The 26,136-nt window shown below is 38.0% G+C and overlaps 1 protein-coding gene across 2 annotated transcripts in view; it reads left to right on the forward strand.

Moving 5' to 3' along the window:
- ABCB1 (ATP binding cassette subfamily B member 1) overlaps positions 1-26,136 on the forward strand; it is an 83,955-nt gene that overhangs the window by 32,322 nt on the left and 25,497 nt on the right. For both annotated transcript variants that reach the window (XM_033088401.1, XM_033088402.1), the window contains 13 exons: positions 2,924-3,048; positions 9,036-9,207; positions 11,077-11,190; positions 11,338-11,448; positions 11,631-11,756; positions 11,865-12,068; positions 12,896-13,066; positions 15,317-15,478; positions 16,298-16,474; positions 16,971-17,117; positions 19,770-19,877; positions 22,648-22,725; positions 25,476-25,559. In XM_033088401.1, coding sequence (XP_032944292.1) covers positions 2,924-3,048; positions 9,036-9,207; positions 11,077-11,190; positions 11,338-11,448; positions 11,631-11,756; positions 11,865-12,068; positions 12,896-13,066; positions 15,317-15,478; positions 16,298-16,474; positions 16,971-17,117; positions 19,770-19,877; positions 22,648-22,725; positions 25,476-25,559 — 1,779 coding nt within the window. The remainder of the gene's footprint in view (positions 1-2,923; positions 3,049-9,035; positions 9,208-11,076; positions 11,191-11,337; positions 11,449-11,630; positions 11,757-11,864; positions 12,069-12,895; positions 13,067-15,316; positions 15,479-16,297; positions 16,475-16,970; positions 17,118-19,769; positions 19,878-22,647; positions 22,726-25,475; positions 25,560-26,136) is intronic.

A 26,136-nucleotide genomic window follows, 5' to 3' on the forward strand; every position in this document is an offset into this window, starting at 1 on the left:
CTCTAATTAAGATACTTGGTTTTAAATCTTCTGTTCAAAATCAGTGGGATAAGCAGAAGCCACCTCAATGAGTCCTACCCCTGCCAGGACTCCATGATCTCTTGGGTCATGTGGTTATTTGGGGATGAGATGAGAAAGAAGTAACTCTCATATCTCATCCTCTGCCTTCATATAAAAGGTATGCTCAACTCTTAAAGAGCTGTGTTCTCTGGTTGACAATTTCATATTCACACAGGAAATAGAGACTCAAGTACAGTGAACAGCCCATGTGTCCCATTCAATTAACATTATTGGTTTTAATGTTTTTGGTATTGTAGATTTTGTTTAATTTATAAATTGTATAGTTTTGTCAGCATTGTAAATGGTTCTATATATATATAGATTTAAATCCATTGGTATGAAAGTAATTTAAATAAATACTTTCTAGTCCTATTTGCATGTAAATCCTAAGTCTGCAGTTCTCTCTTCCAATTACAAAGGCAGAGTAAAACTTATTTTCCCTTTTAAGGCTGGATGTGGTGTTCATTTTAAACTGATTTGATGTAAGAGTGGGTTGTGCTGGAGAGATTGGCCCAGTAGGTAATTTCTGTTGGGTTCAACACAACTTAGAGAAGGACTACAAATTCATGTGGCAAAAAGATATAAAATAACAAAGGGCCAACCAAAGCCAAGGCCAACATAAAATAAATCAGGCTGTTTAAATGGTGTTTTGGTGGTTAAATTGCATCTCTGTATCAGTCAGCTGAAATATTTTGCAAAATCTTTCTGTGTTAATTGGCTTTTCTGTTTATAGAATATTAAGCAAGGCAGGTGGCAAACTCTTCCTATCAGTATTTGTTGATAAACTGTTTAAAATGTATTGATGTCCATTCTAGTTACGTTAGGAAAACGGTAAGTTAATCTTTTAATAATTAATTTTGCATTGCTTCAGATACTATTTATTTAATAAATGGAACACTAGGTTTATTGCTACAGACCTCAGTTTTAATCCTCACTCCGCCATAAAGTTTGGTATGATTTCAAACAAATTTCTTAAGTTCTCTGGTTGTCAGCTAGTTTACAAAAGAAATGTGGTCCAGTCTGAGAAGCCTCTTGGTCCTTGTAAACCTGAGGCTCCCCTACCCAACCCAGAGACACCAGGGCAAGAAGGCAGAACAGGAAGGGACCAGTCATAACAAGCTTCCTGGTCTACAAAGCCTCTTTGCACCTGTGTGCTGGCGCCTCTTCTCCTCCCAGAGACAGTGGAGCAGCTGGAGGTCACAGGTAGGGGAAACCACCATACTCGGCCCCCAGCAAGAGATACGTGGTGGTTTGACTTGAAGAAACCACTTCCACTCCCTTAGGTAGCAGAAGCACAGGCCAGTAGTAGCCTTAGGAACTCCAGCTAAACCATGTTGACGAAAATAATACCACAAAGGCTTGTATATTAAACTGCCACTAGAACCACAGCTTACAAAAGTAGGCCAAAAATTATACGCTACACCCAAAGAGGGTTACTGCTTGCTAAAATAAAGGTTTAAATAGGACCCAGAGTCTCCTAACATAATAGATAAAAAGTCCAGGATACAATAAAAAATTACTTGTCACACCAAGAACCACAATATGAATGAGAAAAAAAACCAATTAACCTGCACCAACATTGAGATAAATCAGACGCTGGAATGATTTGACATGAATTTTAAAACAGCTATCATAAAAATGCTTCACTAAGCAATTGCAAATCCTCTTGAAACAAACAAACAAAAAGAATAGAAAATATCAGCAATAAAATATAAGTTATGAAAAAAGAGAAAAATGAAATTAAAGAACTGAAAGACACAGCAGCAGAAATAAAAGTCATGATGGGTGAGCTGTATCTCAGTGAGTGGAGATGATAGGATAGGATCAGTGTACCTGGAGATAGAACAACAGAATTCACCCACTCAGAAACAGAAAATGAAAAGAGCCTCAGGAAACTCTGGGACAATAACAAAAAAATCCAAAAGACAATTACAAAAAGGCCAAAAGACAAGAACATTTGTTACCGTTGGAGTCCCAAAAGAAGAGGAGAAAGAGAGTGGGACTAAGGGAGTATTAGAAAAAAATAATGGTTGAAAAGGTCTATCCAACAACAGCAAGCCATATTTCAACAACTGAAGAGCTAAACAAACAGTGGTATGTCCATATTTCACTTAACTCACAAATCATGTAACCTGCTCATCATTCCATTTCCTCATGTAAAAACTGGGGGAAATAGTACCTACTTCAATGTGCAATTGAGAAGAATAAGTGAGATCCTGTGTATATAAAGTGCCCAGTACTGTTCCTTCCGCAGATTAAATGCTCAGAAATCAAACAAAAGGATCAAAGAGCATCCACAAAACAAAGACCTCCCTGGTGGCTGCATGTATTTTGCTCAGGAGCACCTCCTTCCCCTGGCACGTGACACCTTAGCTTAGTTCTGTCACCTCACAGTGCTTGGTCCCCAGCATTCTTCTGGCCTCCCACCTTGACACTTCTGAACGAGAGTACAATTTGCAATTGCTGTGTTGAGCACACACCGTATTTTCTTGATGTATTATAATGCCTTTTTTCTAAATTTGTTTATGACTATAGTATATACCTTCTTTTGTGTAATTTAAGATCTCCCAAAAGTCTCAGTTTTCTTTATTTAGATGAGGATCCATGAAGCATTCAGTGAGAAAACAAAATTTTTAATTGAATTTATTTTATGCCATCTCAGTCCAAAAAGAATTTGAAGCGGCTTACAGGGAATATATATACTAAACATTAGAACATCATGGCTGAAGACAAGTGAAAGACAGATTTTGTTCAATACATATGTTAACGTACAAGCAGCATTTGTGTATATGTTTTTATTTTACAAAGTATAAAATTAGCTTGTTGAAAAACTTACATGATCTGAAATTGCGTTTTTAAACAGGTTCTATCTTCATTTACTGATAAAGAACTCTTAGCATATGCAAAAGCTGGAGCAGTAGCTGAAGAGGTCTTAGCAGCGATTCGAACTGTGATTGCATTTGGAGGACAAAAGAAAGAACTTGAAAGGTTTGAGTCTCTTTTTTTAAATTGATAGAAACGTTAAAGTCTATGTTATCTTACATGCCCTTCAGATTGATAGTATTGTTTAGAAGAGTATTCTCCAATATATATGTTTCCTTAAATAGCTTCATGAATGTATATTACAGTATAGCTAATTTTAGGGAGAAGTTGTAATTCTATAGTTGTATTCTTCTTATATTTGCTAATTTAAATAAATTTCCAGAGTTTCCTGGGTGGGTAGTGACATAAAAATAGCTTCTTAGGGCTAAAACATATTTTATATCCCTGACGATAATTGTTTCCATCAAGTTAATTCTTATTTATTTATGAGATACAATTCATATACCATCCTTGATTCTCTAAGATTGAATGAGTATTCTGTGTAAGATCTATGGGGGCATGTTAATCTGTGATTCATTTCCGCTCTTGCCCAGGTCCCTAATCAGTTGAGTTATACTCCATAATTTGGAAGATAAAGCACATTTGTAGAAAAGCTCAGTTTTGTTGTTTGGTTTTTTTTACTGTATGTTATTTAACATTTTCCTTGCAACTATTCCCTTTTATTAGATTTCTGAGAGTGTAGATGGTCATTCATTGAAATTTATAACATTCATCAGATCCACTGATTTCTGAGCAGCAATAGACTTTATTACTTAAAATAACATGTGATATAATATGTTATGAATATATATATTTTTGAAAATAGGAAAAACTAAACTATATTTCTTGGGAAGTCATACATTGCTTTGTAAAGCTATAAGGAAAAGAAGGGAATTTTTATGTCAGAATGATGGTTACCTCTTCAGGAGATGAAGACTTGTGGCACAGGCCTGGGACATATGGCAAGGGGTTTCTGAGGTTCTGGCAGTGTTTTGTTTCTTGACTTCAGTGTGGTTACATGAGTATTCACTATATAATTATTCTTTAAACTGTACGTGTGTGTGGAGTACTGTTTTTTGTTCATATGATATATTTCACCTGCATAAAGATTCATCTGAGAATGACTTTTGTTGATGAAGTGCCGTAGGCCAAAGGAAAACACCATCTTGATTTTTTGCTATGGTTTTGGCTTAAAATATGTCTGATTACTAAAATGAGAAGTTTTTTTTAATGGCCAGGCAAACATCCAATCAAGTAAATCCCTTCTCTCTAGGGGCAGAGGAAGGGTACAGACAACCACAAATTTTCTACACACACACACACACACACACACACACACACACACACACACACCAGGGATGCCAAATAAAAATGTATACACATTTTAAGAGATGTTATCTATGTATTACTTTTTGGAGTTGAATTGAATTACAATAGCAGTGTGTAACTGCAGAAGTCAAACGTGACTTATATTCATCTTTTGTTATCGTATATATTAAGTATTACAATTTTAATACAGTTTTCGCCTGGAGATTAAGAGTCAATTTAGGATTGCAACTTGATGGCCTAAGGCTCTCTTATCAGCTTAGCCATTTCTTGAAAGTTCATTCATTCAACAAATTTATCCAATGTCTACCTACCACATGCCAAGCACTGTTCTAGGCTTTGTTTTTCAGTAGTGAATGGTGTGATCCTCAGTCAAAAATAGTAAGGTAGAAAAAAAGGAAAGGAAGGAAGGGAGAAAAGTAAAAAGGAAGATAAGAAAGAAAGTATCAAAGAAGTGAATTAAATGATAGATTTAAAAAGGGTGCTAAAGAAAGAATCAGCGTGTGCTGATGAAGATGAGGAGGGCAAATTTACTTTAAATGCGGTGGTCAGGGAAGGCATCTGTCAGGAGGTTTCATCCAGGCTGAGACTTGAGGGATGAGAAATGGCCTTGAGGGTGGGAGTAAAGATAGAAGAGTCTTCCAGATTTCTTGAGGTGGCAAAGACTTTGGTATGTTCTAGGAAACAGAAGGCTGTGTGACTGGAGCTCAGTGGAGTGAGGGGGGATTGAGGTAAAGAGAGACCGTTGAAGGTGTATGGAGGCCAAAACATGGGAAATTGTAAGCCATGGTGAGGAGTTAGGATTTTATTCCAAGGGCACAGGGAAGCTGTTGAGGGACTTAAACAAGGGGATGAGTGTCCACATTCTGTTTCAAGATAATTTTTCTGTCGGTAATTGGTCTGAATGGATGAGAGCAGCTAAAGAGTAGAGGCAGGGAGACCAGTGGGAAGGCTGCTGTAGGGTCCAGGTGAGGCAGCTTACGGTGGTGTGATCTAGACTGCAGGCAGGAGAGGGGTGACAAGTACATAGATTTGGTATATAATTTTGAAGTAGAATTGGTAAAATTATTTTGAGACAATTATAATTCTTAAATTTTCTTTCTAGTTCATCCCCTTTCTTTCTCTGCTTCCAAATAGAAAAGTAACTAAGGGTTCAGTCTTTCTCTTCAAATTAGCAGGTGCAAGAGGAAGCTGGCTTTCTTAAAATGGAAATTTAACCAGAATTTAAAATGAATTTAATTCAATAGTATAGAATAGTTTTATTCTCCTTAACTAAAATTTTTTTCTCTCTTGTGTGTGTCTTGCAAATGTCTACCTATTAGAATTGATTTCTATTTGCTAGACCAAAATTGTTCCTTGCTTATAAGAGTAAGTGGCTATTGTATCACTGATAAATATTTTTATAATATTTATGAAGAACAATATTTTCTAAATATCAGGGTTTTTTGTTTGTTTGTTTGTTTTTCCCCCCTTTCTTCCGCCTCCCTTCCCCCCCCACTCCAGTTCAAGCCGTTATTTCTCAGTCTAGTTGTAGGACACAGCTCCCTGGCCCATGCTGGTATTATGAGCCTTGCGCTCCCCCCGGCTGAGGCAGTCGGTTGCTGGTCTTGAGTGGGCCGCTCACAGCAGCTCAGGGCACCTCTCACTGGCTGCTCACGATGGCTGCTGGACACTCACTCTGGCCTCCGGCCACTCATGGCAGCACACAGTAGCCCATGCTGACCTCTAGCTGCTCATGGCAGTCCAGCTCCAGGGAGAGCCATTGTGCGCAGCTCACTGGCCCATGTGGGAATTGAACTGGCGACCTTGGCATTAGGATCACGGTGCTCCAACCACCTGAGCCACCAGGCCAGTCCAATATTAGTGTTTTTGTTATGTAACTTTAGTCCATTTTAGGAACACCTTTAATTACCATATTCATATTAATGCTTTTAATGAATGGATGATTTTAACAGCTGCTTTGGTATTGTGACATTTTTACTGAAACACTAAAAAATATATATATAAAAGGAGTATTGTTTATGTTTCCTCCCTCCTTATCCCCTTCTTTTCTTCATTTATCTTTTCTGGTATCTGAATGATTTCCTTCCTTGTTGTTGCATCTTCCTGTGCAAATGTTTCCTCTGGCTTCATGGGGCAACAACTGAACAGTGAAATGATTTCTACATTAGTCTCGGTAAGCAAGAAATGAAACAAAGGAAATAGCAGGGTGTGAGTCATAATTGTTCAAGTTCCTTAAATGTAATCATGTATAATTTATGCCTAATAGTTCACCTCAGATCAGTTTATAAAGTGGGAGATATATATGTCAACTATTGAAACACATTTCTCAAAAATAGTTATTTTGTTCAAAGATTATAACTGGCAAGTTGGGGATTGACATTTTTGGTGGAAGAAACTCTAATAATATGTTACTATTTTATTACTCTAAAGTTCTGTTTAAATTTGATCTTTAGTGAGCATGGGGGGTCATGTAAATTCATTTGGCATACTTTCATAACTGGTTAAGTAGCTAGTTAAAAATAAGTCATGAAAGCATGCTCATAATCTGAGCAGGGCTTGAACTCTGCTGTACATACTAATGGAACAAAGCTTCCAAAGAAAATTAATATAATTTCCTGTGCTAAGTTCTGCAGAGAGCTGTGATTCAGAGGATATTTCTCTAATAATATTATATTGATTGTATATTTGCAAAGATCCTTCTTTTTTAAAAAAATCTGGGCCCTATTTTCTTACCTCATTCTCTCTTCTTTAAAAAAAAACAAAAACAAAAATAACCCCATTTATTTATTTAATTTATTGGGGAATAGTGTGTTTTTCCAGGACCCATTAGCTCCAAGTCAAGTCTTTATTTTTAGTCTAGTTGTGGAGGGCTCACTGGCCCACGTGGGAATCTAACCCGTAATCTTGGTGTTATGAGAACTGTGCTCTAACCAGCTGAGCTAACCGGCTGCCCCTCATGTCTCTCTTCTTAAGCAGAATAGCCTACTGTGTCCCTTTCAAATGAAGGTAAAGTTACTAGTATAGTAACTTTAAAGGAGGACACCATCTCCTTTAACTTTGACATCAGAAATAAACTACTCTCTGAGGGTTTAAAAAGTACTTGAGTTAACGTTTGGGAGTGAACTTTAAGTCGTTTGAACTGGAGAGAGAAAAATCTGTCATGGACTCCAACATTGTTTTTTGTTGTTGTTGTTGTTTGCTTACTTGCCTTTGCCCTCTTTTGTGTGATTTGAATTGCTATGTAATACTTTTTACATTTAAATAAACTGTATAATTTATCTTATTTCTATAGATGTTTATTTGTAAAATTATTGACCTGATATTTGCTGTATTTGCTATAAAAAGTTTTAATGGGTATTCTTCAAGTTTGGTTAATATAGTGCAGACCTTTGTGCTATGAACAGGTTACAGTGTTCTAGATGTGCTGAGATTTTTATTTTCTCAGTACTTGAAGGAGCCAGGGGGGTTTGGGTGGCCCAAACCACCAGGCTAGTGCCCCTTCTTCCAGCACTTAACAGCCATGACATGACTAAAGCTGGGAAAGACTGAGAGAGGGAATAGGATGTAGACAGTGTGCAGAAAGACTATGGATGGGGACACTGATGTGTAATGAGGGATTGTTACATATTTTTAACCCAAATAATTTTTTCAGGTCAGTGATTTTTAAAATAAGTGTCTATGGAAATGAGATAAATTCTATAGTTATTTAAATGTAAAAAGTATTTCTTAGCAATTCACAGCTCTCAAAATGCTCTCACACATGTGTTAAACTCAGAAGAGTCTGGAGGCTGTGCTAGAAATAAATGACAAAGATTTATTCAAGGGTCTTAGAGTTTGCAAACTGGAAACAGAGCTAGGCAAAACCCAGAAGTGTTCCGAAGAAGAAAGAAAAGTTGAGAATTCTTATAATAAAACTCACATCCTTGAGAATAATCAATCCTGCATTCTTTGCCACAAGATTAGTCCAGAACAGTTAGCAGCCAGATGGCAGGCAGTCTGGATGATGGATGCCAGGTGGTGTGAGGGATGGGTGCCTGGAAATCTGGTCTTATCCTGAGTCCTTTAGTGGATAGTCAGTGTTATTTATAGGTAAATAAATATCTGGGCATTGACACTGAGCTGGACAGTTCAAAAATTTGAGTTCCCAGGCTAGTTAAAGCAAGAATAGAACCATGTCCTCATGCCTTAGACTACTTGATTTTAATCATTTAGCAGCTTGACCATAGTGTCTCCATTTTATTTCTTACCTCTTTTGCCCACATGTATTTTCTCAGTTGGTCCTTCCAGGGATGCAGGGATGCAGAATGGGAAGCAAACTGTCTCCAAAGCTTCCATAATATCCAGAGATTTAAAGGACTTAAACTATGTTGAGCCCTTTGTAGCATTATAGCTTCATTTTATTAATAAATTTAAAAGGCATGAATATTTTAAAGGGAAACACAAGTGTTCATAGCTTCTATTTTGTGTATGAAACAATGCCAGTTCTGGAAGTTTGCTAAATATTACTCTACTTATTTCACTATTGTTGAGGCCAGAGAAGGGGCTTTTAGAAGACTTCCCCACAAATTACTTAATTTCTATAAGCCTCAGTTTCCCCTTCTATAAGAAGGGATGAAAACAGTGCTAACATCATAAGTTCAATGTATAGACAAAAGGAGAAAATATGTGTAAAACACCTACCATAGGGCTGGTCACATTTTTAAGTTCTCATTAAGCATCATGTTATATTGACCCATTTCATAAGACTTATGAGTTTATGTGCTAATTTGTGTTACTTCTCCCAGGTACAACAAAAATTTAGAAGAAGCTAAAAGAATTGGAATAAAGAAAGCTATTACAGCCAACATTTCTATGGGTGCTGCTTTCCTACTGATCTATGCATCATATGCTCTGGCATTTTGGTATGGGACCTCCTTGGTCCTCTCAGGAGAATATTCTATTGGACAAGTACTCACTGTAAGTGATGTTATATTAAGAAAATAATCACTGTTGGAAATGCCGATGAAATTGAGTGGTGTTGGCTTGACTGTTAAAGAATATATTTTGAAGAACGATTTAATAACACAAAGAGAACATGAATAGGTTAAAAAATAGAAAGGAAATTAGATTCAACAACCAGTTTTGTCTTTTTTGTAGATCCCCCTTGCATAGTATATCCTGTAGCCTAAATGATATTAACATCACCAATCTTTATAGCATGAACTTTCATTTGTTGAGACTATTTCTTTTTGCCAGACTCTATGCTAAGCACTTCATTTTTATTTTCTGATTTACTGTTCATAACAACAAATGGCAAAGTACACAGGTTAACTTCTTTTCCAAGTCTTTTGAATGACAGCTAGTCCACCTTGCCAATTTATGGAAGTATAAATTGTTACTCTTCCTAAAAGAATATTCTATTCAGAGAGTCTCTGCCTTATAGACTGTTGTACAAGTGTAGAAGGCTTGCCATTTGATGTCATCCTTTTTTATTTAAAGACAGTGAAATAATACACAACCAAGCTCCATCTGCATCTTGATCTAATAAAATACATATTGTTAGAAGTATCCCTCAGTTCCTTTTTCATAGGCCAACCTCAAGTTAATGATGGAGTGTATTTTGTTGAATCCCTTAAAATAGTTCCCTTTCTGAGGAAACAGATTTGTAACGTGAGTGTAATATATTTGAGTCTCTTGTTTTTTTCAAACTGTTGCTTCATCCAAAATGTGTGGGGCTATTTAGTTAAGAATGGTTTTTACCAAAAAAGCTTTCATTAAGATAGTGATGCTGGTGAACCTAGGTTGTGAGAAGAGGAGTATTCTACTTAACTGTGATGTAGGTAAGCAGTTTCAAATCCAGTATTCACTGAACCCAGGTCTGCCTTACAAATTGGAAGCATCCAGAAGAGTGAGTAAGAGCGTGGGATTTGCTATTGGGCCAACTTGGTTCAAGTTCCAGCTGTGCAACTTTTAGCTATATGATTTGGGGCAGCCATCTACACATTTCAAGCCTCCATTACCAAATGGAAACGACAGTATTCTTGTAAGGACTAATTGAGAAAATGCATGTATAATCACTTAGCTAAATGCCTTCTACGTAAATTACTGGGTAATATAATCCCTGTGTGATTTACTAAGAAATGAATACTGACATTAATTCTCTTTAACCCTGATGAGAAGCAAAGTCCAGTCTTTACTAATAAGAAACTGATTTGGACAAAATGAAAAAAACAAAAGCCTGTTTATCTGACCTCAAAGAGAACACAGTTTGGTGGAGGGAAAAAGACTTCACCTAATAAAGACAATGTCTTAGGTGTGTGTACTTTATAATTTACAAAATATTTTCATAAATACTGTTTCATTTGATTCACCAACTCTAAGGTTTCCAGGTATGGAAAACAGATAGAATCTTGCCTTATTTTTGCTAACAAAGAAATTGAAGCCCAGAGACTCTAGAATTGCCTGAAGATATGTAGCCAGTTAGTGCTTAACCCAAAATTCAGACCTGGACTTCCTGAATCTCCTAGGGTTTGTTTCCGCTATCTTTTCCTAATGACCTAAACCAAAATTCTTGGCCATTCAAGAAATATTAGAATATTCTAATATTCCGGTCTTATAGAACTTATACCATTGTTTCACTGAGCAAGTAAGACCAATTCTGCATTCTAAATTGAAAGGTACTGAAACTTTTTAAATTTTTAAATATTTTTGACACCCAGTATTCATTCATATGTTGCCTTGCCATTTTAAAATTTAATTAGTTGTGTTAGAAAAAGAAAGAAATATGAAAAAAATGTAATAAATGCTATCTTAAGAACTTGATGGTTTTTCCTTTACATTCCTCAGGTCTTTTTTTCTGTATTAATTGGGGCTTTTAGTGTTGGACAAGCATCTCCAAGCATTGAAACGTTTGCAAATGCAAGAGGAGCAGCTTACGAAATCTTCAAGATAATTGATAATGTAAGTCTGGGATGGCTATTTATCCATCTGTCTAAAAGTTTTTCCAGTTAAAAGCAGATTTTTTTATCACTTGATCCAACTCTCCACAAATGTCACTAACAGTAGTTATTGTAACCTAGTAATCTTCTGAAATTTTATTCTGTTTAGAAGCCACACATTGACAGCTATTCGAAGCATGGGCACAAACCAGAAAATATTAAGGGAAATTTGGAATTCACAAATGTTCACTTCAGTTACCCATCTCGAAAAGAAGTTCAGGTACAGTAATAAATGATTAATCAATGATTCAGCAATGTATTGGATAAAGAGATTCTCATGCTTTCCTTTAGAGATTGTAAACAAAATATCTGTATTTAAATCTAGTTATGAATTCAACTGTCAGTTCATGGTCCTGGTATCTGTGTATTGCCTTTAAGTTCATTTTTCATTCGTCTTGATAGATCTTGACGGGTCTCAACCTGACGGTTCAGAGCGGGCAGACGGTGGCTCTGGTTGGGAACAGCGGCTGCGGGAAAAGCACAACAGTCCAGCTCATTCAGAGGCTCTATGACCCTACCGAGGGCATGGTGAGATGGCTCCTGCTGAGCTAAATGCTGCAACGATTAGCAGCACCATCGCAGATAACACATTACCACTTTGCAATGTATGAAATTCACACCTTCTTTTTATTTCAGGTCAGTATTGATGGACAGGACATCCGAACCATAAATGTCAGGTATCTGCGGGAAATTATCGGTGTGGTAAGTCAGGAACCTGTATTGTTTGCCACCACAATAGCCGAAAACATTCGGTACGGCCGTGAAAATGTCACCATGGATGAGATTGAGAAAGCTGTGAAGGAAGCCAACGCCTATGACTTTATCATGAAACTGCCTGATGTAAGTCCTTCTTTTTTTTTTTTTAATTAAAGTTTATTGGGGTAACAATGGTTAATGAAGTTACATAGGTTTCAGGTGTACAATTCTGTATTACATCATCCATATATCACATTGTGTGTTCACCACCCAGAATCAGTTCTCCTTCCATCACCATATATTTGATCCCCTTTACCCTCATCTACCACCCCCCTCCCCTGCTACCCTCTGGTAACCACTAAACTATTGTCTGTGTCTATGAGATTTTGTTTCTTCATTTGTTTGTCTTGTCCCTTTGTTGTTTTCAGTTTTATATACCACATGTCAGTGAAATCATGGTTCTCGACTTTTTCTGTCTGACTTATTTCACATAGCATTATAATCTCAAGATCCATCCATGTTGTCGCAAATGGCACTATTTCATCTTTTCTTACGGCAGAATAGTATTCCACTGTGTATATATACCACAATTTCTTTATCCAATCATCTGTCGAAGGACACTTGGGTTTCCATGTCTTGGCCAAGGTAAATAAAGCTGCAATGAACATCAGTCCTTCTTGATCTTTGTTTTGCTAAAGGTTCAAAGAATAGAATCATGTCCTAATGCATAAGAAGATAGGAAACTAAATTGGAAGAGGGAAATCAAGATTATTTCAGATTTTGAAGCTCTAGCAGCATCAACTAGTCGTGGTCATGGTTTTAAAAAGTAGGGTTGGTTATTGCTAAATTTTAAGGAACTAGACTGTATTGCCTGTGGGACTGGTGGTGTTGAGGGGTCCCTTCCCATCTTAAAGTGGGATCTGAGATAGTGTGTTCTTTTGCTAAATCCTCATGTATTTTCTGTGTTGTAGAAATTTGACACCCTGGTTGGAGAGAGAGGGGCCCAGCTGAGTGGTGGACAGAAACAGAGAATCGCCATCGCTCGGGCCCTGGTTCGCAATCCCAAGATCCTTCTGCTGGATGAGGCCACATCAGCCTTGGACACTGAAAGTGAAGCAGTGGTCCAGGCAGCTCTGGATAAGGTTTGTGAGCCTCAGTTCAAATCGACGTGATTTATAAGCATAAGAACATCCCACCATTAGATCTTCTTAATATTATTCCTTTTAAACTATTTTTATTTATTTAAGTGTGTTTTTCCAGGACCCATCAGCTCCAAGTCAAGTAGTTGTTTCAATCTAGTTGTGGAGGGTGCAGCTCACAGTGGCGCATGTAGGGATCGAACAGGCAACCTTGTTGTTAAGAGCACAGTGCTCTAAGCAACTGAGCTAACCAGCCACCCCCTTAATATTATTTTTTTAAAAAGGAAATTTTTGATCACTTCTAGTGATTCCTTCTGCTATCAAAATAAAATCATTAGGCCTCTGGGTCTGTTTGTTTAATTTTTATTTATTTCTGGTTTGTTTTTGTTTTTTTAAGTAGAGATGACTAAACTTTCGCTGAAAAGTACTTTCAAATTTTAAAAATTAAACAATGAAAAATATAGACACAAATGAAAATTGGTCTTTATTGTAATCTTGAAAATAGCTTTAGAGATAACCCTGTTTTTTAGGTTTTATGAGTTTTTACTGTTGTCAACAAGAGGAAAATATAATCTGAAGGTTCACATTTCATTTCTAACATGTTAAATGCCTAATGCAGACAGACACTATGGGAAATGAGAAACCTCTAATGGTTGGAAACTCACCTGAGCCATGAAATGTCCTTGACTCTGAACAGGGTTTGACCTTCCTGCAATGCCTGAGTTCATGACTCATTCATCAGATTCCATCTGAGTGCTTATTCTATGCCAGGGACTGTGGGCCTGGTCTCTGGCATATTCTGGTAACCAGCCTGCCTCTGCGAGGACAAGGAATGTGGAGACCTTTTCCCCCAAAAGTACTCCAAGTTGAAGTGCCACAGTATAATTCAAAGATGAACTCAGATTTATTCCAACTCTTCTCCTCTCTGAAAACAAATAAAACCTGCACATTCCTTTAAATATCCTGTCATTGTGCTTAGTAGATTGTTGAGGAAGGAAAAAGCAGGTCACTGAAAATATTGTGAACCACGATAGAGGCACATGGGATTATGGCTACTTTTCCCCGCTTCACTTTGTTTATCTGTAATTTCACATCTGTGTTTTCTTCTTAGTTTACAAAGAATTGTGTATTAAATTATAACTAAAAACAATTTAAAAGGTTGCATTTAGTAATCCTTTTTCTTTAGAATGTATATTTGGGGTGTGGAATTCCACATGCGCCCCTTTTCTTGAAAACATCCAAAGAATTGAGCCATTGTCTTTCTAGTTACTACCACCTAAGTTTTCTACATATATTTTTTTTTCTTCTCGGAGTTTTCTACTTCCCTTTTCATATTGATCCTGATACCTTTTCTTTGTTAGTTTGTTTTGAGAATTTTACTGTTAGTACCTGGAGAGACATATAGAGTAACAAAAATTCTCAGCATCGGGAAAGTTACAAATGCTAAAGAAATCTCAGACGAGTTCTGGTTACCTGGCTCTGTTTCATATTAAAATAAAAATGAGATTGTAAAAACATTTACACAGTTTTTCAATGTTTCCATACCGCTTTTACCTCGGCATAAGTATCATATGTTAAGTACTTACTGTATGTACATCACAATGCTTCATGTACGTTATTTTATTTAGTCATCACAACTACTCTAAGAAATGAGTACTATTATCCCCATTTTATATACGAATAAATTGAGCCTCACACAGGTTAAAAGATTTGGATAAAATCCTGGAATTCATAAATGGCAGAACTAAGATTTGAATTCAGATCTTTTTGACACTGAAGTCGGGACTTTGCTGCCTCATACTTGTGGTCCATCTTGATCATCCAAATGTCCTATGAAGTAGCACATTGTGATTCCCAGAACTGACTGCTAGCTGGTGCATCAGTACAGCACACTGGCCTGCATCTGCTCTGATTGGCTAATGCCTGGGCCATAGGGTTTTTACTTTGTAAGTGCCTGATTATTACTATAGACTTAGGCTGACAAAGATTAAGTAAAATACTTAGAGGTGTACATAATATTAATATAGGACTATCATATTCATGCTTATATTTATTATAATAAAACACCATTTCAACCATTATCAATTGATATACATTTATTGAAGCCAGAGACTATCTTATATAGCTTGGATGGTTTTACAGTGTCCAGTAAATACAAATTGAGTGAGTGGATTTTTGCATGTAATTGTTTTTTTCCATATAATTTTTGCACATAATTGCATGTATTCAAAAGTCAAATTTTCCTCTCTTTAGGCCAGAAAAGGCCGGACCACCATTGTGATAGCACATCGGTTGTCTACAGTTCGTAATGCTGATGTCATCGCTGGTTTTGATAATGGAGTTATTGTGGAGAAAGGAAATCATGATGAACTCATGAAAGAAAAAGGCATTTACTTCAAACTTGTCACAATGCAGGTAGAGTCTAACTCAAAAATTTTCCTGAACTGTGTGGTGATTTTGCTGTTTAGTGCTATAAATAAATGTTAATTAACTTCATTATCTTTTGAGAAATGGGGGAAAAAAATACTTGGGAGATTCAGGATTAGACCGGTGTTTTAGATATATATTCTTTTCTCTTTAAAGCAAGGAAAAGTAAGAAGAATAATTAGAGAAAGTTAAAGAAAAGTTTTAAAAGGTTTTAAAGGGAGCTACATGCTATAGTAGCCATTGGCCACATGTGGCTATTAAGCACAACGGTGGTAAACCTGAATTGAAACGTTTGTAAGTAGAAAGTGCATACCAGATTCTGAAGACAAGAAAAGAATGCAAACTAAGTTTTCACATTGATTACATGTTAAAATGCTAATCTCGTGGATACATTAGGTTAAATAAAATATATTATTAAAATTGATTTTACTTCTCTCACAGTTTTTAATGTGGCTACTGAGAAAATTTTAAATAACAACTGTGGCTCACAGTATGGTTTGCACCATGTTTCTGTTGGCAGCACTGGTCCAAAGAAAACATGACTGAGCCAAAAACACCCAGAAAAAGGAGATGACTAGATAAGCTATGTGGAATGGATAGCATGTTATTTCAGCATATTTATTGGGCATCCTCCTTAGTCAGTGGTTTTCATTTTCTAATATATTACACACAAAAAAAGAAACCGTTTGACTTTATCCTTTCCTGTATTTACTCAGATTACCATTTTCCTTTATCTGATTTATAGTGATTAATTTTCATTGGTTAACTGAGTCTAACCAGCTTATGCTTATGTCTTGCTTATTTTAGACAAGAGGAAATGAAATTGAGTTCGAAAATGTAACCGGTGAAACCAAAGGTGAAATAGATGCCTTGGAAATGTCTCCAAAGGATTCAGGATCCAGTTTAATAAGAAGAAGATCAACTTGCAAGAGTATCCCTGCAACACCAGGCCAAGAGAGAAAGCTTAGTACAAAAGAGGCCTTGGTATGGAGGAGGATGTAGAGTTTTACGTCTTCAACCCTCCCGCTGTGGCTCTCCTAGATTGGTGGGCTAGGGCTGGGATGGGAGTGGGAACAAGGAAGGGTTATCCAGAATCCTTCTGTCCCATCCCACAGAGCATTCCACAAACCAACCTTTCAACTGTTGAGACTTGGGTTCGATTTTGTGAATGAGAATTTATAGGACAAAATTTTTAGAATTAGAGTTTAGGTATAATGTAAAGAGACAGAGTATAATGGGTCTTCGAATATAAACATTTCTGTTCTTTTATCCCTACTTGCAAATATTCTTGGCATGTCCCGAATGATAAATGTTTGTGGAAACATTTATTTCTTAAAAAATAGTGAAGTAATAGAATCTGTCAGTGCTTTTTTTTTAAAAAAAATTAAATAGCCCTCAACTGCACATGGAAGAACTGTTTGTTATTAAATCAATTAAGTATCTTTTTTTAACTAGCCTGTTGTAATATTTTGTTTTCCAGGATGAAAATGTACCTCCAGTTAGCTTTCGGAGGATTTTGAAAATGAATGCAACTGAATGGCCTTATTTTGTGGTTGGCGTATTTTGTGCCATTATAAATGGAGGCCTGCAACCAGCATTTTCAGTAATATTTTCAAAGATCATAGGGGTAAGTGTTTATGTTTACTTTTTGGATTTACTTTTGATTCCTGAGTAAAACATGAACTGTCTGTATTTGTAATTGTATACAAAAGCCTCAAAAAACCCACATACCTTCATATGAAGTTAAACAGTTTGAAGATGTAGGAACAGAAGTGTGGTTTGTGATAGGAAAGCTAATATTTTGAATCTTCCTTTGTTCTGCAAGCCAGTTTCTACTCGGGCCCTGGGGACCAGATCCCTGAAGTAGTCAATGAAACCAACTAGGTGGCGGTCCCTTACCTGCCATCACTGGGCTCTGAGTAAAAGCTCATGAACTGTCATATCACCAGAGTACATAGTTAGTTCCAGGTGTATTTGTCTGAGTGGCCTGAGAGGGAGCTGTTCTCTAACATACGCACTTGTCAGGACATGAGCAGGCCTAGCGTGCTGCCTGTGTAATATATCCATCTCACGTGTTAAGATGAAAACAAATGGAATGGTTTCTAAAAGATTGAGATCATCATATGTTGGTTGCACCTGCTTTTAATGATGGCATTTTCAACAATAAAGTTGCAATCCAGGCAGGAATGCTTTTTGTTTAGTGACAGATATTCAAATATCAAGCTGAGGCTATCCTTGCCCTAATTTCTAGAAAAAAGAGATTGATTGCTACACAAAACATAGGCCAAACACCAACATTTGATTACATCAAAAAACCTGTAAAACAAATCGGTAGTCACAAATAGTCACGGGGATGTGAAATACAGTAGGGGGAATATAATCAATAATGTTGCATAGATTATGTAGCATGCCAGATGGATACTGGACTTATCAGGGGGATCACTTAATAGATTGTTTAGATACCTGACCTACACCTGAAGCTGAAGTAGAATAATATTGAATGTTAACTATAATTAAATACACACACATATACACACACCTTATATAACATGTGTGTGTGTGTGTGTGTGTGTGTGTGTGTGTGTGTGTACACATACATAGTCACGGGATGTAAAGTACAGCATAGGGAATAGAGTTAATGGAATTCTAACAGCTATATACAATGTCAGTGGGGTAGTAGATTGGCAGAGGGGGGTTATCACTTTGTGAGGGGTGTAAATGTCTAATCATTATATTTTGTACACCTGAAACCAATATTTAAAAAACAGAAATATTCAGGTCTGCCCATGCCTGGCTAACTTATTTCAGGTAGACATTCATATGTTTAATGTACTCATTCGAGAAATGTATTTTCAGTGTCTGCCTTGTATCAGGTACTGTTCTAGGTTCTGAAAAATTACCAAAAGGAAATAAAGTGTCCAGTTACTCATTCTAGGTCAGGAATTAGCAAACTCTTTCTACAAAGGGAAAGATAGTAAATATTTTAGACTTCGCATGCTATCTGGTCTCTGTTGCAAATACTCAATCCATGCCATTGTAATACAAAAGGAGCCATGTTAAAACTTTACATAAATATTTGACTGGGTAGTTTGTGGATTCTAACATTTGCCTTGCAGATAGAGAGGTAGACAATGGCATCATCAGAAAAAAATGGAATTGGATTAGTTAGGAATGGTTTAACTGTTTTCCTCATTCCTTATGTAACAATAGGTCCGAAAGCAGGTGGTCCAGGGCTGACACAGTAGCTCCTAGATATTGGGTAGGAAACCAGCCATCTGCCTCATTAAAGGTTTGAAACACAGAGTTTAAGATTGCTTGGGTTTGTACCCTTGTGTCATTGCTTGCTGGCTGTGTTACCTTGAATGAGTTAATTAACCTCTCTGTGCTTCAGTTTTCCTCTAAAATAGTGATGATAATAAAACAAACCTCAAATGGTGTTTATGAGGATAAAAGGAATAGTATACATGAATTTGCTTAGAATAATGTCTGGCACAAAGCAGGAGGTCACTGATTGGTAGCTATTATTTTTGTTGGAATGACTAATCAAGAAAAATTAATTTAATTTCTTCTGAAAAGCTTTTCTCCTTTATGAAGGATAACGTTGTCTGGGTTCAGTTAATAATGTGGCTCTGTTGCAAGACTGATTTTGGCCCACTGTGAAGGGCGATGTGTGTGTTCTTTTTTTTTTGGAACAATTGTTCTCTGTGTTCCTGGAGCCTAAGACATCCTATTAGCTCTTCTGACCATTTCTAGAAAGGTCTCCATGTGTGGTGTTGGGTCAGCTGGCTATCGTTCCCCCCTGGCTATTGAATTGACTATCCTACTAAGAAGGTTGGCTCAAGGAACTGCGTTTATTTCTGAAAGAGCTGGGCTGAGTGCATGAGCACCTCTTTCTAGTTCACCAAAACCACATCAGCAGATTTGTCTCCAGACACCTTGGGACAGTTTGAAGTGTCCAAATTATAAAATAATGAATTGCAATACAATATAATTTGCCACCAAAGGAGATAGTATTCATTCTCAGTTCTACTTTACATAGTGGGTGTGGCACTTGTGGCACTCAATACTCCAGGAGGGACTATCGGCAGAAAAAGTGTTGGATTGATTTACGTGTGATTGAGAGACTTTAAGGAAGAGAATATATGGGATTAAGGAAGCCAAACTCAACCACCATTGTACGGTGGCTTTCTTGACCCCCAAATACTGTGTCACATGGGAATGGGTCAGACCCAGTGACTTCAGTGATTGAATTGATACCATTTAAATATTTTCTTAACAGGTTTTTACCAGAGATGAAGATCCTGAAACAAAACGACAGAACAGTAACATATTTTCACTGTTGTTTCTAATGATTGGAATTATTTCTTTTATTACATTTTTCCTTCAGGTAAATGTCTACATATTCACTTTATTTTGAGAAAGGCATCATTATTCAAATGTGGGAATTTATCAACATCTGTGTCATGTGCTTTTTAGTACAATTGCTCCTGTATTAACAGGGCTATTACCAGCCCAGTTTCTTTTGATATTGAAAACAAAGATGTTTTGCTTCTCTGTCTCACTTGCTTTCCTCCTCTCCACCCTCATCTCCCCCAGCTGAAATATTAATGAGGGGAACAGAGAAAAGGAATTAAGTGCTCTAAAAGATGAGTATGGTAAGGCAGTATGGGTTTTGGTGTTAAGAGTTTTAGGATTGAGTACAAATTGAACCAGTTTCCAATTTTGTATCGTGGGACAAATAAGTGATTTACACTGTCTAAGCCTCAGTTTCCTCAGGTACAGTAGGGATAATGGTACCTGACTCTAGATGATTAAAAAGAGCTAATTAATGTGTGTTTGAGACAGTTACAAACACAATCTCATGTTGAATGAATGAATGGTTAACCACCTATAATTTTTTAAGGTAAAATTCTGAATCGGTCTCTTTATTTAACATGTTGTAAGCATGTATTAATATTTTTAATAGAACATCGTCTGGACATTGTATAGGAGGTACAAAAGAAAAAGACTGAGTCTGAACACCTTCGTTATTAAGTTCTTAAAGTCTCATTGGGGAATTTGACCTTATAATAGATGTGACACTAACCATATACAACCTTGCATGCCAACTCTTAATGCCATACCGTGTTTCCCCAAAAATAAGACCTAGCTGGACCATCAGCTCTAATGCGTTTTTTGGAGCAAAAATTAATATAAGACCTGGTCTTATCTTAATATAATATAAGACCGGGTATAATATAATATAATATAGTATAATGTAATACTAGGTATTATATTAAATTTTGCTCCAAAAGACACAGTAGAGCTGATGATCCGGCTAGGTTTTATTTTCGGGGAAACATGGTAGGAGTTGGAGTAAAGATTGCTGAGAGTGAAGTTGGTTGAGGAATTTGGAGGGAGGTAGGCTTTGAGCTGGTCCCTTAAACTTTGGAGATAGGGATCGGTGAAGCCGAGGTGGTTAAAGCAGTACCTTTGTAACATGAGGATGTGTGGGGAGACCAGAGCCTGCCTTGCCTGGCAAACCAAGGTGAGAACTAACACCGAGTTACAGAGCCTCAGAAGTGTAAACATGGCACCAAGCCTAATGCTAGAATACCCAGCTCCTCATTTAGAAACATAAGGAGGGAGCTCAGTGTGTGATGAAATCTCAGGCTCTGGGTTCCCATTCTGGTAGGGAGTCCCACAGATCCGGGTTCAGATTTTAACCCTGCCACCCTAGCACTGGCCTGTGGCAACTTACCAACATCTCTAAGCTTTAGTTTCTTCTGTAATATGGTGATTATAGGATTGTCATGAGGATTGAATGAGAGAACATACGTAAAGTATAGTGTCAGAGGAAGCACGTCACAACCCTTAGCTCTCCCTCGTTGTATTGTCTCCCATATAACAACAGTAATATGCCTGTGGGAAAGACATCTTACTTTTCATTCAGTCTAACAGCAGAAACCGTAATCTGGTCATCTCTAAATAAGTGTAATCATTGTAGTAATTTTAGGCTTAAACTCAATTAATCTAATTCTCCATCACTTCCTGCGTAGGTTGGCAATCTGTGTTAGCAGAAGGGTTATGCCACAGTATAGCACTGGGTGGCAGGCGATGGTCTGCTCATCTGGACTTGAGTTACAGAGTCCAGCCTGGCTGTCCCCTTTATCGGGACCACGTAGAAGAACTGGTTCTGTCTTCACTTGTGCTCTTTGCATCTGTTTCTTCCCTCTCTCTCCATAGTGTCCAACATGCTACTTGGGAGCACAGTGCAGGATGGTTGCTGATTCAGGGCTGATGGAGGGTGTCTCCTCTCCTGAGGCACCATCCAGCCATTTCCACTCGCTTTTCCCACACCATTGTGTGGCAGACCTCCTCTGCAAACTGCCCCTTACAGGGCTCCAGAGAGACAGGGAGCACTGCTTTCCTTTAGTCCTGTATCCCCAAACTCACTGGGATGAGAGTTCTGTCCTCCTTCTCCCCAGATGTGGCCCAACATGGCCACACAAACACAGCTTGCCCTATTCTTTCTGGATAACTTCCTTTCTTCCTCTCAGATATAGAAGGTGGGAAGGAGTAGTGCAGAAAACTCTCTCGGTAAGGCTTCTTCTCCAACCTATTTTTCTCCTAGGCTTTGGCTTTTTTTAAACTTGGAAACTAAGAATTTGATGTCTTTGTTCTCTGCATCCTTTATGGCGGGGGTGACTATATATTCCTGTTTTCTCGGTGCACTTCAGGTCCTGGTATAATTAATTGTACCCCTTTTCACTCTCAAAAGTGTCCTGGTTTGGATGATAGGACCCTGTTTAGAGTGTCCCCTGCCTTGGGAACAACTCCAGCTTCCTGAGTGACAGACCCTGGTTCACTGGGAGAAATCAGCAGGGGTGGGAGTTGAGGGCAAAGAAACACGTTTCTGAACAAAAAATCCGTGATGGGCCTGCCAGCTAGCTGGGGAGTGGCAGAGTCAGTTTTAAAACCGGGCTCCTGGCGATGCCACCAGTGCAGTTAGGCGCCATAGTACACAGGCATCGACAGGTAGCCAACCCTTAAAATTAGGCTTTGTGACTGTCTAGTGTCCTCGTTAGCAATGACATCAAGTCCCTCTCCTTTTGTGTGGTCAGTGGCTGGGTCTCTGACACGTCCCCTTCCTTGTGGTATGTTTTTATTCCTCACAGGGCTACACATTTGGCAAAGCAGGAGAGATCCTCACCAAGCGGCTTCGATACATGGTTTTCAGATCCATTCTGAGACAGGTATGTCTGCGGAGAATCGTGCCCCTGGGTGTGCAGAACTCCCCACTTGGGCTCCATGGGGTCAGGCAGTGGGAGCGTCGCCAGGTTACTCAGAGCAGCTTCTGCATTACTTTCCCTCACTCGCATCTTACAGATGCAGCTGAACCACTGCCCAGGCACAGGCTCAAAGGCCCTGCTGTCTGTCTGCAGTGGGCAGGCACAGGATGACTGGGAGACAGAGTTTCCAGAGCAGATTCACCTTCAGCCTTTGTCTCGTCAGCTGTAGGCAGAGTAGGCAGAAGCAATCTTCAATATCTGTCATCCCTTTCCTCTCTTTCTTTCCTTCTTTCCCTTGGGAAACCCAACATACTTGTGTTTCTCCCACAAAGTAATTCTCTCTTTACCCTTTCTTTCCACAAATCAAAATTCATCCCCACAGCCCATTTCCTCAATGCCAAGTTTTTATTTTGTTTTTTGCTGGGGCTGGACTGGTAGATCAATTCAAGCTGCAGTGTTACTAGCTGATAATGACTAAATTTAATGCCGCTCACATTTTATACCTTTAAAACCCTAACAGATGTGACTATTTTCCTGGGGCAAAGGGGAGGCGAGATTCTGGGAATGTAACCCAAAGCAGCCCAGCTCAGGAAAGTTTCTTTAACAATCATGAACATTTTGTATGTACCTTAGTAATATAACTTTCCTTTTAAAAATCACTGATCACTTGCCAGTGAATAAAATGATGCTCCAAAGGATGCCCTAGATATGCCAGGGTGAACGCTGGATGAGAAGCAGGTTGCTCTGTCAGGATTTCTAGATGACATTCACATTTTCCCAGCTGTCTTTGGTTCCTCAGTCCTTTCCTACACCTACCATTGCCACCTAAAAAGAAGACATAGTCAGGGAATTGCTCGCCAGTGATTGATGGATCCAGGACTGAATCTGTGAGTGATTTGATGGAGAGTCCTGTCCTAAGACTCTCAGTCAAACCAAGTTATAGCCGAGGTTCCACTTGGACTTGAGGCTGACCTTGGGCTGGGGGCCAAACACCCCATTACCCCACTATCCCCCAGGCCAACTCCTAGGTCCATGACACTTTGAAGCTGAACGGATGGTTTATGTAATGCCCTCCCCATAAATTATTAAGTCCAGCCGTCATACATTAAGTGTCTTCTGCTTACAAGGCGTAAGTATGTTAAGTCATTCAAACCTGAATGGATCCTGTCTTCAAGGAAGTTACATTCCAGTGGGGAGTCACTTAGGGGCTTAACAATTTGAAAAAGCAAATTGATGCATACAATAATAAATTATAATACTCTGTTTTCTTTCCTTAATATTTTTGAGGAAAATGATAGCTACAGCTTTAATGCAAATCACCAGTTCAGATAACTTCTTAGGAACATAGTTACTTTTGTAACAGACATAAATGTATACTTCAAACTGACAATATTTTTAGTATTTGTGTATTTAAAAACGTAAGTGGTTTTACAAAGAAAATCCTATGTTGAATGTGACATTTTAATCTAGATTTCTTTTGTTGTTGTTGTTGCCTTTTTTAAATCCAATTCATTTATTCTGCCCTGCACTACAGTTATCTACCTGCTCATTCAACCTCTCTATTTGGATGTCTAATAAACATTTCATACTTAACATTTCCAAAATTGAACTTTCGACTCTCCTCTCCCCACAGGGTTTATTCCTTACCTAATCTTCTCCAATATTAGTAAATGGCAGCTCCATTCCACCAGTTATTCAGGCTAAAAACCTTAGAGTCAGCCTTGACTCCTTTCTTTCTCTTAACATTACAATAGCCTCCTGACTGGTCTCACTGCCTCCATCTTATCCCAATCCAGTAGCTTCACCCCCCAAAAGCCAGAGTCATCCTTCTAAAATATAAGTCCAATCACAGCTCTCTGCCCCAACACGGAAAGCTGCCCATATCCCTCAGGGTAAAATCTGGAAACTTTATAGTGCCTGTAAGATCATGCATGGTGTGGCCCCCACTGCCTCGCTGACCTCATGTCCCGTCGCTTCACCTATTTTCCAGCACATAGTCTACACTATTTGCACTGACTCACTGAATAAAGGTATGAGAGGGGAGCAGTGGGAGAGCCAAATGAGAAGGGAAATCTGTCTAAAGGAAGAGGAGACTTTTACAAATTCACACAAAGGTGCCTTTAAGGCTAGTGGCAGCCCTATGACATTGTTGCTAGGCCGTGAACAGGTTGAGTATGCCTTTGCCTCAGGGACTTGGCACATGCCATGTCTTCCTTCTCTCAAGTATTCTCATTCTTCTCTTCCTTCTTTCAGGTCTCTGCTCAAATGGCACCTTTGAGAGGCCCTTTCTGTCCCCTCCCTAGCCTATAAAATAGCACCTTTCCTCAGTGTTTTTCCTTCTTACCCTACTCTATTTTTCTTGAGAGCATTTATTACCACCTGGCATGGTATTTATTTATTTATTTATTTGTGGCTTCCATCCTAGAATTTAGGCTTTATGAAAGCAGCAACTTTGTCTTTTGTTTGCTATTGTATGGATTGAACACTTAGAAATCACATTTGGAGCAAAGTAGACACTCACAAAGTTTTTTTGACAGATGAAATTATTTATGTGTTTGTCTAGTAAGTCCCTTTCTTGTCTGTTGAGTGTCAAATCGTGAGTGCTACATGCAAGGGATACAAATGATTAACAAAACTGACCCTGTCGTTGTCTTCAGAGCCAAGAGTCTCATAAATAGGGCTTTAAGATAACAAAATCATTTTGTGTGCTACAGGATGTGAGCTGGTTCGATGACCCTAAAAACACCACCGGAGCACTGACGACCAGGCTTGCCAATGACGCTGCTCAAGTTAAGGGGGTACGTGCCTCCTTTCTGTTGGTATTTGTCTTAATTGGCCATTTTGGATTTCAGCACGAAACTGATTTTCTCATTACAGGTGTTAGGTCTCATCATCTTTAAGAAAATATTGAATAAACATTTAACCTACACAGTATATCATACGCTTTATAGCAAAAATGTTAACTGTTTAAAGCTGTAGAGATACTACAAGTTTATTTTGTTATTTTGCTATCTTGTTCAATGCTATCAACAAGATACACGTGGAAAGATATTTAGAAAAGGGAGTATTTGTCAGCATATCATACAGGATCAGTCTGTTTTGGTTAATCGGCAGAAAATTTTAAGTGCCTCTGAGTAAAGCATGTGTGTAGTTACTGGATGAAACTTTAGGGGCACTGGAGTTCAGAAGGGAGGGAAGAAAACCTTAAACAAAGGTTGAAAGAAATGAATGAAAAGCACATTAAAAATTAAAGCAAGGGTAGAAGGAATAACATTATCAGACTCTAAGGCTTAAATTTTCTACTGTATGAATCTCTTTAATTGATATAACTAGAAACTGTTAAACCAGGGTATTTTGATTTATGGATGAGATGAA

The sequence above is a fragment of the Rhinolophus ferrumequinum genome, chromosome 20 (assembly GCF_004115265.2).
Source record: "Rhinolophus ferrumequinum isolate MPI-CBG mRhiFer1 chromosome 20, mRhiFer1_v1.p, whole genome shotgun sequence".
Lineage (NCBI taxonomy): Eukaryota > Metazoa > Chordata > Mammalia > Chiroptera > Rhinolophidae > Rhinolophus > Rhinolophus ferrumequinum.